This window comes from Jaculus jaculus, chromosome 6, assembly GCF_020740685.1.
Source record: "Jaculus jaculus isolate mJacJac1 chromosome 6, mJacJac1.mat.Y.cur, whole genome shotgun sequence".
Classification (NCBI taxonomy): Eukaryota; Metazoa; Chordata; class Mammalia; order Rodentia; family Dipodidae; genus Jaculus; species Jaculus jaculus.
The window spans coordinates 121,715,248-121,730,336 of NC_059107.1; the positions used below are offsets into that span (position 1 = coordinate 121,715,248).

Genomic DNA, 15,089 nt, shown 5'->3' on the forward strand with positions numbered 1-15,089 from the left:
ACTATGTTTTCCAAACCAATATATCCTTCCTTACATGTTGGATTGAAAACTATGTATACACAGTGACTGTTCCCTGAAGATACAGAATAGAATTTGAAAGTCAGAGATGAGAGATTCTGTTTGCTTTGGATGATGTGATTAATTATAGGCTGACATGATACCTGGCAAATGTTTGTCTCTATAGTTCCTTGTTTGTGTATGTTCAAGAATCAGAATGCATCTACATAAATTGTGGGCTAATGAAGGGATTCATCAATATTTGGTCTTATGATTAAGGTAATTGGTTTAGTACAAGGAGATACTAGTACTCCTTTTCTAATTCCTTGCCAAACATCACAATTTGTATCTTAAAAAATTCAAGTGGTTGCACAGCTGCTGTGTGCCATGAGAGATGAAAGGAATAAAGAGAAGGGAGCAAGATGGAGAAAGATTATTCACACATATTCAAATGTATGTGTATACTTCTTTAACAAAGCTAACCATTTTCAAAGGGAAGAAAGATTTTGTGATTGAATCTGTGCCTCCATTTCATTTCTTTCTTTGAACAATAATGGAAAACATGAAATTGTGAGTGGAGGGAAGTGGGGACAAAAGGTAATATGTTGGATCATCAATATATCTTCTTAGCAATATATTCTGTCTCAAAATGGCCAAAAATGTTTGTGACTTAGAAATACCTAGTAAGTTATTTTTCAAGGACTGCATTCCTTTGATGAGCAAAACTCTGATTTTGGTCAATAACTGTTTTGTTTTTCCATTTGAGCTTATGTAAAATATGAAGGCATGTTATTCCCTTTGTTTCTTCCTTCAGGGGTAGAAGAAAACAGTTTGGATAGTTTTGTTTTTGATACACTGATTCCTAAACCAATTACCCAAAGGTACTTTAACTTGTTGATGGAGCATCACAGAATTATACTCTCAGGACCAAGTGGTACTGGAAAGACCTATTTAGCAAACAAACTTGCTGAATATGTAATAACCAAATCTGGGAAGAAAAAAACAGATGATGCAATTGCCACTTTTAATGTGGACCACAAGTCAAGTAAGGTAAGACAGAATCATCAAGGAACAATGGTTATTTGTCCATAAGTATGTTAAAAAAAAAAATCAAGCCTTAGGTGGGCATGGTGGCATACACCTTTAATCCCCGCACTTGGGAGGCAGAGGTAGGAGGATCTTTGTGAGTTTAAGGCCATCCTGAGACTACATAGTGAATTCCAGATCAGCCTGCACTAGAATGAGACCTTACCACAAAAAAAAACAAAAAGAACAAAAACAACAACAAAAAAAGAAATCAAGACCTAAGATTATGTAGACTTTTTATGTTTTCAGAAATAAGTGTGATTCTCAAACCTATTGGATTCTTGACATAAATCAAATATATAGCTTAATAAACTTAAAGTTTGGGGCTGGAGAGATGGCTTAGTGGTTAAGCGCTTGCGTGTGAAGCCTAAGGATCCCGGTCCAAGGCTTGATTCCCCAGGACCCAAGTTAGCCAGATTCACAAAGGGGTGCACATGTCTAGAGTTTGCTTATAGTGGCTGGAGGCCCTGGTGCACCCATTCTCTCTCTCTATCTGCCTCTTTCTCCCTCTTTCTGTCACCAAATAAATATGTAAAAATAAACAAAAAATTAAAAATAAATAAATAAAATAAACCTAAAGTTCACTGAAATTAATTCATTAAGTCAGGGACCGTTAATAAATCCCTTTGCCTTTCATTTTGTTTTCTCACATATAAAATGAGGGAAGTTGTAGGGTTGCAGCAAGGACTGAGTTAGTGTGTGTATATTTTGTGGAGAAGAAGGATAGATAGATAGATAGACAAAACAACAAAAGTAGCAAGTCCAACCAATAAAAGGTTTACTTCAACTATTAACTATAGCCATTAGCTCCCAATGAAGACTTTTTGCAAAAGTATACATAATCTGTCCTTCCCCTATGTATATACACCATTATTCAAAAATTGTCTTTCAAAGGGATCAGTGATATATATAAAGTGTAATGGAATGGTTTAAAATTAAATACATAATGCTATGAATTGGGCCTCTTTCTTTGGAATTCAGCACTATTCACTGTGGTAGACAGAGTGGTTGTCACTTCAGCTAAAGGGACATAAAACCTGAAGTAGAACACCTGACACTTTTCCCAGCTGGATAGGGAAGAGTACAAAGGTTTAGTGCAGAGGCCTGCATAGCTAAAGCCTCCTGTAATACTGATCTTTATATTGTTATGTGGAAGCCTTTGGAAATAGTGCATTCTTCTTTTCAGCCAAAAGTGATGAAAGGATTCTGGAATTTCTTCGGTATTCTCTTTGTTTTGTTTTTTCCTCAGTGTTAGTTTAACAGAACTATGCACAAGTTCTTTGGCTTAAAAAATATGTGGGGTTGGAGAGATTGTTTAGTGGTTAAGGCACTTGTCTGGGAAGTCTAAGGATCCAGGTTCAACTTCCCAGGTCCCACATAAGCCAGACACACAAAGGTGAGGCAAGCACAAGGTCACACATGCCTACTAGGTGGACATCTTGAGTTCAATTTCAGTGGCCGAAGCCCTGGCATGACTATTCTCTCTCACACTCTGTGTGTATGTGTGTGTGTCTAAAATAAAAAACTAAAATAAAATAAATGTGATTTGAGTTTGAAGAGATGACTCAGCACTTAAAGCTCTTGCCTGTAAAATCTAATGACTGGGTGCAATTCCTCAGTACCCAGTAACTAGAGACCCTGGTGTACCCATTCATATTCTCTCTCTCCCTCTCTCTTTCTTTCTCTGTCTCTCTTTCCCCCTATCTATCTGCCACTTTCTCTTTCTCGTTATCAAATAAATATTTTTTTAAAAATGGTTTGAAAATAAATAAATTATATTTACTAGAAGAGACCAAAACATTTTGGTGAAGTTGAGAATTATTTAATATCAAAGGGAGAAGTAAATAATTACTTTTCACTAGAATAGAACTTTGATACATTGAAATAAAACAGGTCACTTTCATAATAAATAAAATAAAACTTTTCATAAAACCCATTTATTTCTATAAGTTTTTAGAATTTAATTTATAAAATATTTAGTACTTAGAAAGATTAATAATATTTTATCTTTTCAAAATTTTCTGATAAAATAGCAACATTTTTGCTTTTTCAGAAAAACAATGTTAATATTATTAGATCTGTTTATTTATTCCTAGGAGTATTTAAATGAAACTAGTGATGCTGGGAAACAGTAATAGGGAAAAACCCATGGACAAATTGTTTGACATTAATTACCAAGAAATTACAAAATACAACTGAAAGATGTTTGTGACTTTATGGCTACTGTATATGGATGACATGTTAGTAATGGTGTGTGCAGAGACACTAACGGAGAATGTGGCTGCTGCTTTCCTAGGTGACAGAGACTGCACATGGTATTTTTGGGAGGTGGACGTGGGTGTAAGTGAGAATGTTATGAAAGAAGAGGGGATTGTGCTGGGGTAGCTGCAAACTATATACTTACAGAAATAAAATACTAATGAGGCATGAAATAATAAATCCTTTTCCTGAGAAATGGAGCAGTGTCATTACTGGGATGTGTTATGCTGAGCCATAGAAAACACAGTAGAGATGCAGCCATAAAGCACTTTTAGACTCAAAAAAAAAAAAAAAAATCAAATGGAAAGGAAATCTTTTCATGCTTCTGGAAATCTTTTCATGTTTCTGGTACCTCTGCATTTTATATTCTGTTCCTCTTCCCACATTTCAAGCTCTCCTCCAAGCAGCCAGCTGGGATATTTTGATTGCGAGCAGAGTACATACACAATTATACATTGTGACATTTGATGTAACGGGCCCAGAAGGCTAGAGATAGATTTAGTAAATGGTATGTGACCAGCTGAAGCGACTTGGAATGTGAGTCCAGAAAACTGGACTTAACAGATTTATTTTTAGCGTGTCTAGAATCCAAGACCAAGAGAGCAATAATCACAGTATTTAGACAACAAAGTTGCTTTCTTTGTTCCCAGATATAGACATGGATTCATCAAAGTCCCACTGGGGGATATTCCTGCTTTCTTCTGCCTAACTCCATAGAGATGTGAATGTGAATGCATCTATATCTTAATCTAAAAATTTATTGTGACAGCCATGAAGAACTTTCAAAGGGGCTGTTTGTGAAAAGCATATGTGTTATAAAAAGTCATTAAGTTTGTAGGTTGGAAGGTTTGTAGCTGTCATTGGATTTCCAAGGGATCTACTACTGTTTGAGGAAAGAAAATTACATGGCAGTTACTGGCCCTGCTTGCCCAAACTCATTCATTGATATCCTTCCTTCCAAATTCATTGCCTCTGTTCTCTGCCTCTCTCTGTCTTGATTACACATCACATGTCAGTCCCACAGACTTCCATTTTCTAGGATTTTTTTTCTGGCTTTCATAATTAAATTTTCCTTGTCATACTTCCCTGTAAAGTCCTTAGTCTCTTTCATTGATTGTTCTTCCTCTCTTACTATAAAGCAAATATTCCTCAACATTGTATTCTCACTTCTGCTTTTCCTTGGATGATTCTTGTAGGTTCATTTGGTATTGATCTATGTCATGGACATGGATTGAACACTGCTAAGAATGCCCTCTGTTGCCAATTTCAAACTTTGCTGCATTCATCTGCTTAAATTATATGTGGATAAATGACAGTTTCCACTCGCAAAAAGCATTACAAGTCCATCCTCCTCCTTTCATCTCTACCACAAGTACCCTCCCGGCTACTGGAATATCTACAATTGTTTTTCAAGTGCTTAGCTCACAATTTCCCTAAAATTCCCCTTTACTATCTTGTTGGCTTCATCCATTCGCATCATAGAAGATTGAATTTCTTTTGATAATTAAAATCCGGTCACATTGTAATTCTCCATTGTTTTCCCACTGCTTTCTGAATTTAGCTAAAGATAGCACACTGTTCCCTGTTCAGACCCATGGTGTCTTTGGCATAAAGATTCAGTATTCTCTCACGGATCTCTGCTGTTTCTTTGTAGAACACACACTGCACCTCAGAAATCATGATTCTATCTGATTCATGTCCCCACACTATTCAGCAGTTTTGCATGGTCAAGAGGAAAAGTTTTAATGATCTAACCCATCATTTCAGATTGTAAACTTCCTTTCTAAATTACTTATCATTATTTTCGTTTACAAAACTCTCTATTTTTATGTTTACACTCTACACAAACTCCTGTTTTTATGGTTCTTACTGTTTCTATTCATTTCCCTCTATTGGAAAACTGTTACATTTTTTTTTAAGCATCAAAGTATTGCTTAATCCTGAGAATAAAGTTGTAGTAGCCAATAGTATTTCCTCCAGAAAGTCTTTTCTAAAAACTATGAAAAATCTTTACACACTGTAAACCAAAATATTTCATTTAAACAAGTCATGAATTTTTACTGTTAATTATAATTGTATAAGTGCATGCCCAATGGACATTTCTGGGGAGTAAGATTCTTGAGTGCTTTTTCTGTTTCTGGTCAATCACCATATCCTGTGTTCTTTGATAAACACACTGCTCTCTGGGTCATCAACAGACCAGTAAGCTAATATGTCTATTTTTCCTGCTTATTCATTTGGTATAATCTCACCCTTCTTCATGAGTCTATTGTCTTTTACTATTTCCTTCCATTGTTCACACTTCTACCAGGTACCATGTTCTCTTGTAATAACAGAATCTTTGTTATTTCCCAAAAAAAATCTTGCCCTCACAATTTTAAACTTTTATTTTTTTAAAAAAACTATTTATTTACTTATTTGAGAGCGACAGAGAGAGAGAAAGAGTGAGACAGAGCTAGAGAATGGGCACTTCAGGGCCTCCACCCGCTGCAAACAAACTCCAGATGTGTGCGCCCCCTTGTGCATCTGGCTAACGTGGGTCCTGGGGAATCGAGCCTCAAACCAGGGTCCTCAGGCTTCACAGGCAAGCACTTAACTGGTAAGCCATTCCTCCAGCCCTAAACTTTTACTTTTAAACTATTTTATTATTTGTTTAAGAGAAGGAGAGAGATAAAGTGAGTATGGGCATAAGAGGGCCTTCTGCCACTGCAAACAAATTCCAAATGCATGGTGCTATTTTTGCCTCTGACTTTTTTTCAGTACTGGGGAGTTGAACTTGGGGCCATTAGGCTTTACAAGCAAGGGCATTTAACCACCGAGTCATGTCTTCAGCCCTACTTTTTGTACTTTATATTTTTAAATATTGTCCCTCACTATGTTCTAGTATATAAACCTTAAGTCTAGGTCAGACATCTCCCTTGATAGTGTTTGTAGATTTCACTGCCCCATGGCATTGTGAGGCTCTTTTTGCTTTACTGCTCTGCTCATCTACTCTGACTTACAGAGCACAGAAATTTTAGTTTTAGCTTTTAATCCACGATAGCAGTGGACCTAGCTGAAGTTCCTAATAAAAGTATGTTGAAATTATGAGTAATTACAAAGTCATGAGTTGGAGTTTTACTTACTATCCAATATTCTCTCATATGCTACATCCCTACAAACCCATATTGATTCTGATTGAAGTCAACCCCTCTCTCTTTTACAGACCTGTTAGCCTGTCTCATGAAGTATTTTTTATCACAATTTGTAAGTTCATTGTTGATGTCTGTACCTCCACCTTCACCAAGTTGTTGCATTATGTCTTCCATAAAACGGTTTTTGACACCCACCTGCTAAGTGAAATCTCTTTATTTCTTCAAAGCTCATAATACACTCATGACCTTATGTTTCAATGGCTTTGGTAATTAAATTATAGTCCCTACTGTGACAACTTTTGAAAACTAGAGGGCAAGGCAGTTATCAGATTACCAATTTTAACTTCTGTGTCTAGAAAAGTACTTAATAAAGTTGACAAATATAAAACTTATTTCAACTATATAATAAACAGGGAATGTACCTTGGGTTGGATCTAAGGGAACACATATATAGTTAATACTTTATATATCAATAAAATATTTATTATAGGCAGATGGGTAATAACATTTTCATATTTTAAGGTAAATAAAATTCTCCTGACTCATTATTAGTTTTAAATATATTTTCTATGATATAGGTAACATGAAATGACTGGTTCTATACTATTTTATATTATCTGTATAAGTATCAAATAGTATCTTAGTCCTTTAGTAAATTTTATCTTTAGCTTGAAATATATCATCCCTCCACTATCTATTGCTCCATTCCTCTACTTTAAGTTCTCAAAAAGTTGTCAGGACAAAGAAGCATTTAGAGTAAGTGGCTCACATATTTAACTAACTGCCAGAAATTGGGATCATGGAATTGTTTTTAACCCTGAGCAAGAATTCCAAATTGAAAATGTCATTGTAAATATGCAAATATTATGGAAGTGCTCTTGCTGATTAGGATAATTCTAAGGTACCTAATCATGTGTCTGGCGCAGCCATCTGTGAGGACAATCAATCAGTGAACTGTTTATCATATTTAGATGTAAAGCTATGGAGAGGAATAGTACCTGAAGTAGATCCCAAGAAGCTCAAACACTGTTAAATGCTGATACTAACTGACCTTCTCTGTTCAAAATTGTAGCACTTACCTGTAGGATATAAATGACCATTTTTAATCAGTCCTGTGGCTGTACTATTACATACAACTAATTTAAATGTTTAAGGTAGAAGAAGAAACAGAAGTATCATTTGGATTTAGTCAACAGTTGACATTATAAATCTGATAAATTCACTTTATTTAGTGTAATACTAAAAATGAGAATGAAATCTTGACTGTTATGGTTTGCCATAAGAATTCATGCATAGGGCTGGAGAGATGGCTTAGCGGTTAAGTGCTTGCCTATGAAGCCTAAGGACCCCGGTTCGAGGCTCGGTTCTCCAGGTCCCACGTTAGCCAGATGCTCAAGGGGGTGCACGCGTCTGGAGTTCGTTTGCAGAGGCTGGAAGCCCTGGCACGCCCATTCTCTCTCTCTCCCTTTATTAGTCTTTCTCTCTGTGTCTGTCGCTCTCAAATAAATAAATAAAAAATTTTTTAAAAAATTACAAAACAAAGAATTCATGCATAGAACTCATTTAGCTTTCATTTTTGAGAGGAAAATCCCTGCAATATGCTTTTATGTTTTGCATTGTGTAATGTTTTTATAAGCATAAAATGATGTTATAAGTTTTTTATTTATTTTATTTATTAGAGAGAGATCAAGGAAGGAGGCAGATAGAGAGAGAATGGGTGTGTCAGGGTCTTCAGCTACTCAAACAAATGCCAGAGGCATGGGCCACCTTGTACATCTGGCTTAGATGGGTTCTAGGGAGTTGAACCTGGGTCCTTAGGCTTTGCAGGCAAGTGCTTTAACTGCTAAGCCATCTCTCCAGCCCTGATATTATAAGTTTTAATGGAAAAATAAAAAAACAGGACAAAAGGGACCACTATACTAATTCTAAAACATGAATTGCTTACCATTGGTATGGATTCACCTTGGACATATTTGTTTTTTTATTTTTAAAGGAGTTGCAACAATATCTAGCTAATCTTGCTGAACAGTGCAGTGCTGATAATAATGGTGTAGAGCTCCCAGTTGTAATTATTCTTGATAATCTTCATCATGTTGGCTCTTTGAGTGATATCTTCAATGGTTTCCTCAACTGTAAATATAACAAATGGTAAGCTTATGAAATAATATGAATCAACTATGAAAAATGGAGATTATATTTGCTTTATTGTGTTTTTTAAAAAAATTAAGACCTATAAAGGACACTATTAATGTAAGCACCCCTAGTTAATAGTGCACTATATCTCCAAAGAATCCATATGTACCTTTAGATAGAATACCTATTAATTCACAACTATGTCTCTGTTCCTTTTATTGCAACATTGATTCCTCCTTGATAGTTCTAGTTTCTACAAAAATGCTGGAAGTCTGGATGAATAGTATCACTGATGGAGCAGTTTTAATCAGGGAATGTGATAACTAGAAGGACATTTTAGTGCTCTAGCTAGTTTATTCTCCTTCAATAGTAAAGTTTAAATTTCACCTTCATTGGAGATAAATTTAATTCACTTAGATATGGCTTTCACCAATAAGGTCATGTTTATCTTATTTAGAGAAGAAGAAGAAAATGTGAGAATGGTATATAAAAGTTCTATAAAAAGACTAAAAATCATTGGAGTATGGTTTCTAAAGAAAGTATGAAAAAGAACTTAATCAATGTAAATGATATTAACTTGAATAAATCAAGTGTTTTGAGTAATTAATCTTTACTGTTAATAAAATATTGAAAACTAATTAGTTTAGGACAAGAGTCGAAGGAAGAATAAAAATCATGTGTTATTTAATATAACTTAAGTATTAAAAGGGAAGACATTGAATTGATTATAAGCATAAGAGCTCTAAGATGTTAGGACAGACAAAATAATTTTGATTATTCTATAGAGTCTCCTTATTTTATAGACGAATAAAATAAGACCAGGAGAGAAATGATTTCTTTCTTCAAAACCAGAGCCCCCAACAATAGTTTCCAGTCATTTCCTTTCTTACTTTGTAGCATTATATTACAAATGCTCATTTTAAAGCCTACTGTAAGTGGAATAATCCTCACTTCTCTTAGTTTATAAGACACCTTAAAATATGCTAATCACTTTTGACCTCATCTTATTTTATACTTTTAATATATTATATTAATCACTTTGACCTCTAGAACTTTATATAATTTCCCTATTGTTCTTTTTTTTGTAGTCCTTATATTATTGGAACAATGAATCAGGGAGTTTCTTCATCACCCAACCTAGAGCTGCATCATAATTTCAGGTAAAGAAAACTTACAGGCTTGTGAATATGTGTGTGTACCTGCATGCATATGTGTGTTAATTATTTTTCCATTTGTTTGTTGACAAATACTGCCAATGATGACTACAGTGTAGCAATAATACTCACATTTCCTGACACTCTTTTTAAAGCAGACATTTTCTAACCTTCAACCTGTAACCAGAAAGTGTTTCTTTAAAAAAAAAAAAGAAGAAGAAGAAGAAAAGGAATGTTTTTCTGCCTCAGTATTTCCTCTAGCTAAAGTAAAGCACTTTTTTTTTTTTTTTTAAGTGTGAGGAATATGAAGAGAATTCCTATTTCAGGATTTTGATTCTCCTACCAAAGACTGCTCAGCATGTGGATGCCCACTCACTGCTGACGCACATGAGCTTCTGTGTGGCTGGGAAAAGAGTTCAGTACCTTATATCTCCAATGCTAATAGACTTCTTAAACACCTCAGAGCATTACAATGTGGACACAACTTAATATAGGAACATTAGTACTTCATATTACAAGGAAAATTACTGTGGAATTTGAAAATGTTTAATTATATACACTGTTCTGATTATTTTTGTTTTGTAGGTGGGTTCTATGTGCAAACCATACAGAACCAGTGAAAGGATTTTTAGGAAGATACCTTCGCAGGAAGCTCATAGAGATGGAAATTGAAAGGAATATACGCAATAATGACCTAGTCAAAATTATAGATTGGATCCCTAAGACGTGGCATCATCTCAATAGCTTTTTGGAAACACACAGTTCTTCTGATGTTACCATTGGTAAGTTCCAAAATTACAATATGCCATTTTCCAAGCACTAGCAGTACTTGGTAAAGATGGCCAGATTAGATGGTTGAAATAACAAGGAAAGCTAATGTTTTTAAAGAGTGAGGCTTTTTATTCCTTGTAAAACTGTCGTTTTCAAAATCTTGCTTCTCTAATTATTTAATTTTATCTGAATATTTTAACTTTCAAAAATACCACTGAGTTCAAATAAGTTTGAAATTGGCAGATATCTAAAAGAATTCAGAGGACTTTCAAAATAAATAGCATCTATTTAGGGGTCTTTATGCTACATGTAAACTTTAGCTAATAGCTTATATCAAATATAACTGTGAGAGAATACCTTAGTTAAGAAAAATTTAAATGTTTTATAAATAGCATCTTTCACAATACAAAACTGAGTTATTATCTTTTGTGGGCACAACTATATTTATTTTTTATTCCTTCTTAAATTATATAAGTGTGCCTTTTCCATTGTCTAATCATAATAGATTCACCACCTGTGCAGTATAGATTAGAAAGAATTCTATATTTGAATGAGAAAAGCTATGTTAATTCCAAATGTTCCAATATGGTGACATTTTTATTCAACAATTCATTTCAGTATAATTGAAGTTTACATTATTTATCAAATAGGTTGACTGGATTCAAAGCCTTATTATGTCTTATAATTTTGTGTTATGCTTTAGATTGATATTCCACAGTTGGAAAAAGGAAAGGTCAAAAGACTAATCTTCTGCAACATACTGTAATCAAGTCCAGGCTGGACATGATCATAAGTTTCTAAGAATCCAGAAAGATGTATATATACTTAGCTCCAAAATACTGTGTAAATATGTGTTTACATTAACAAATATAATACTTCCTAACATGTCTTATTTTTGGTATCTTATCAGGTCCTCGACTTTTCCTTTCTTGTCCCATGGATGTGGAAGGTTCTAGAGTGTGGTTTATGGATCTCTGGAATTATTCTTTGGTACCTTATATTCTTGAGGCAGTGAGAGAAGGTCTTCAGGTAGAGTACTCAAATAACACTATTTAGAAAAACAAAACAAAAACTCATTCTTTTTTATTTTTTTTTAACTCTTTTGGTTTTTCGAGGTAGGGCCTCACTGTTGTCCATGCTGACCTGGAATTCACTATGTAGTCTCAAGGTGGCCTCGAACTCATGGTGATCCTCCTACCTCTGCCTCCCAAGTACTAGTATGAAAGGCATGTTCCACCATACCCAGCTTTGTTTCTTATTTTTGAGAGAGAGAGAGAGAGAGAATGGGTGTGCCAGACCCTTCAGCCACTGCAAACGAATTCTAGACATGTGTGTTCTCTTGTGTGCATGTGCAACATTGCCTGCTTGTGTCACCGTGCATCTGGCTACATGGGACCTGGAGATTTGAACATGAGTTCTTACATTTTGCAGGCAAGCACCTTAATGTAAGCCATTTCTCCAGCCCCAAAACTCATTCTTTCAAAAACAAAGAATATTAATTTCTTTTGATATTTATGCAGACATTAAAAGTGGGAAAAATAGTGCAATCCAGAGCAGCAAGTTTGCATTTGCATGGTGTCACAACAAAGTGCATCCAAGAAGGAGTGAAATCAATTCTTTAAAATATACATTAGATTTTTTTGAAATAGATGTTTAGAATTATTGTTTGTGACAGCTAGTGAATTGCACTACTCTCCATCTCATGACACAGCTGTACTGTGTTGGCCTTCACCACATATACTCATAATGTGGTTAACCTAGGATAGTTTTTGCTTATAGTTTCTCTGGGTTTAGAGCACCTCACTGTCTAAAGCCCTTGATTTTTTGCATTTTTCAATTATGTTTGAGGGATTACTCTAATATATCTAGAGAGATAGATAGAGATAGAGATGTATACAGATATAGAGAGATGATAAATGATTGATAGATAGATGATAGGTAGGTAGGTAGGTAGGTAGATAGATAGATAGATAGATAGATAGATAGATAGATAGATAGATAGATATCTTGCAAGTAGAGAGATAAAATAGAGCTAGACAGAATACACATGCCAGGGTCTCCAGCCTCCAAACAAACTCCAAATGCATGTACCTTTTATGTATGATGAGCTATTGTGTCAGATTCATTGGTATCAAAGAACCTTAAATCAGAAGAAGAGATGAAGAAATGAAGATGAAATTCTGAGTTTAGAGGTATAAAAAGAAGTGTCAGATACAGGCTAATGAACCCTATGTGGGAAGAGCCCCCACATTCTGGTTGTAAAGGATGCTGTTGTTAGTGCAGTTCATCTGCATGCTCATATCAGTGATTGTCTCTTGAAATGTCAGCTGTCAATTAAGCTCATTCTCAGTGTTTTTGTGTATCTTCTTACCATTCAGTTTTTAAGTCACTCTTTATTGTCAACCCCCAATCCAGGCTATGTTGCTGTCCTGGCTGAATCTTTGAAAGGCTAGCTTCGATTCTTCATCCTTTTTAATGCTCTTTTCATTTTTTTCTAGATTCTCAAAGTCTTTGTGCTAACATAAACTACAAGTTTACATTTTCCTCCAACTAAGTTAAGTCGTATATCCAGCTGTATTTTGCATTCTCTCTAAAGTCCTTTTATCTGAGAGAAACTTGCTGCTCCAGAATGATGGCTATTAGAAACAGAGACAAATGACAATCACAACAAAGTACTGTTAGAAACAGAGACAAATGACAATAACAGCAAAGTACTTTGGATTGCTACTGCTGTACCACTTCAAAAAAAGAAAACATACATTTGTACAGTTTTGGTTTTTCAATGTAAGGTTTCACTGTAGCCCAGGCTGTGACACTTATAACCTGACACTTGAAAATCTCACCAGCCTCTGTCACTGGACTAACTCTTTTCAGCTTTGTTACCAGCACAAAACCTTTTAACATCTCATATCCATCTTTTCCCCTCTAACACAGCCACTAGTTTAGTTAGGCTCATTTATCTCATTCTTATTGGGCTTTTTGCTTTCCTATAAACTCCTGAAAAATTGGTAGTTTCCTAAATTTTTCTTCCTTTTCATAATGTCCTTATATATAAACATCTAAAAAGAGTTTTAACAGGAAGCAATAGACTTATTAGCAGAAGTTAGAAGAAAATGGTTAGCAGAGAATAAAATCTCACTCAGAAAAAGATTAAGTTGAGTGAAATAGAAGTTCTTTTTTTTTTTTTTTTTTCCGAGATAGGGTCTTGCTCTAGCTCATGTTGACCTGGAATTCACTATGTAGTCTCAGGCTGGCCTAAAACTCATGGCAATCCTCCTACCTCTATCTCCCAAGTGCTGGGATTAAAGTGCACCACAACACCCAACTTCGAAATAGAAGTTCTTTTATCATGTTTTGAAAGTGCCTTAGTACAACAACACTGTTTACTATAAGAATATTGTTTTTAAATCTCTCAAGTAACTCTTTATTCATTAACCTTGAGTTTTCTCTGGGTTTGTAAAATTATTGACAAAAACCAAATGTGGTCATTTATTTCTACATTTATTCATAATAAAGTTCCCTCATGGTCTCCCCCAAATACTAGTTATCTACCCAGAAATACTGCTTTTATTTTGTTTCAAGTTGTTTTATATTTAGAAACTGAAATATTCCTTCAAAATTTACAAAAGAACTCAGTGATTTAAAAAGCCACCTAAAAGCCAGGCGTGGTGGCGCACACCTTTAATCCCAGTACTCAAAAGGCAAAGGCAGGAGGATCGCTGTGAGTTCAAGACCACCCTGAGACTACATAGTGAAGTCCAGGAGAGCCTGAGCTAGAGTGTAACCCTACCTCAACCCCCCCCAAAGTCACTTAAATATTAGTTAGCAAGACATACACCGACATCAACTGATGGAAGTACATGCTAAATAAAGTTGTTAGTCAATTAAGGAGTATTTTCACCTAATATAAATGGGTCTTGGGGGTTGGAGAGATGGCTTAGTGGTCAAAGTTCTTGTCTTGCAAGCATGACAATCTCAGTTCAGATTCTCAGACTGCCAGCGCCCTTGTGAAATCTGGTGTAGTGGCATGTGCCCCTAAGTCCAGTGCTTGGGAGGTGAAAGCCAGATGAATCAGTGAGCTCTAGGTTTGATGAAAGACATTTTCTCAAAAGATTAATGTGGAGTGTAACTGAGGAGTACACCTGATGCTGGCCTCTGATGCTGGCCTTCCTTACACATGCACAAGCCCCTCCACACACCCATGTGTACCCACATGTATCCACACTATGCACACCATACACATATACACAAAGAAAATGAAATGAATTTTGTGTATGATTTCCTTTTAGATGTATGGAAAACGTGCACCATGGGAAGATCCTTCTAAATGGGTGCTTGACACGTACCCATGGGGCTCCATGTCCTTGCCTGAGGAGGGCCCAGCATTACTTCAGTTGAGACCAGAAGATGTTGGGTATGAAAGCAGCACATGTACAAAGGAAGCCACAACGTCCAAGCACATTCCACAGGGTGACACAGAAGGGGACCCCTTGGTAAGAGGCTGATGTTTGTAGCTTCCTGTGTATCTTGACATCAGTGTGTGGTCATTTCCAGC

At 35.4% G+C, this 15,089-nt stretch overlaps 1 protein-coding gene across 6 annotated transcripts in view; it reads left to right on the forward strand.

Annotated features, from left to right (window-relative positions):
* Nav3 (neuron navigator 3) overlaps positions 1-15,089 on the forward strand; it is an 830,635-nt gene that overhangs the window by 808,435 nt on the left and 7,111 nt on the right. For all 6 annotated transcript variants that reach the window (XM_045151620.1, XM_045151622.1, XM_045151621.1 and 3 more), the window contains 6 exons: positions 812-1,047; positions 8,470-8,624; positions 9,698-9,769; positions 10,349-10,545; positions 11,445-11,563; positions 14,824-15,027. In XM_045151620.1, the coding sequence (XP_045007555.1) occupies positions 812-1,047; positions 8,470-8,624; positions 9,698-9,769; positions 10,349-10,545; positions 11,445-11,563; positions 14,824-15,027 (983 nt within the window). The remainder of the gene's footprint in view (positions 1-811; positions 1,048-8,469; positions 8,625-9,697; positions 9,770-10,348; positions 10,546-11,444; positions 11,564-14,823; positions 15,028-15,089) is intronic.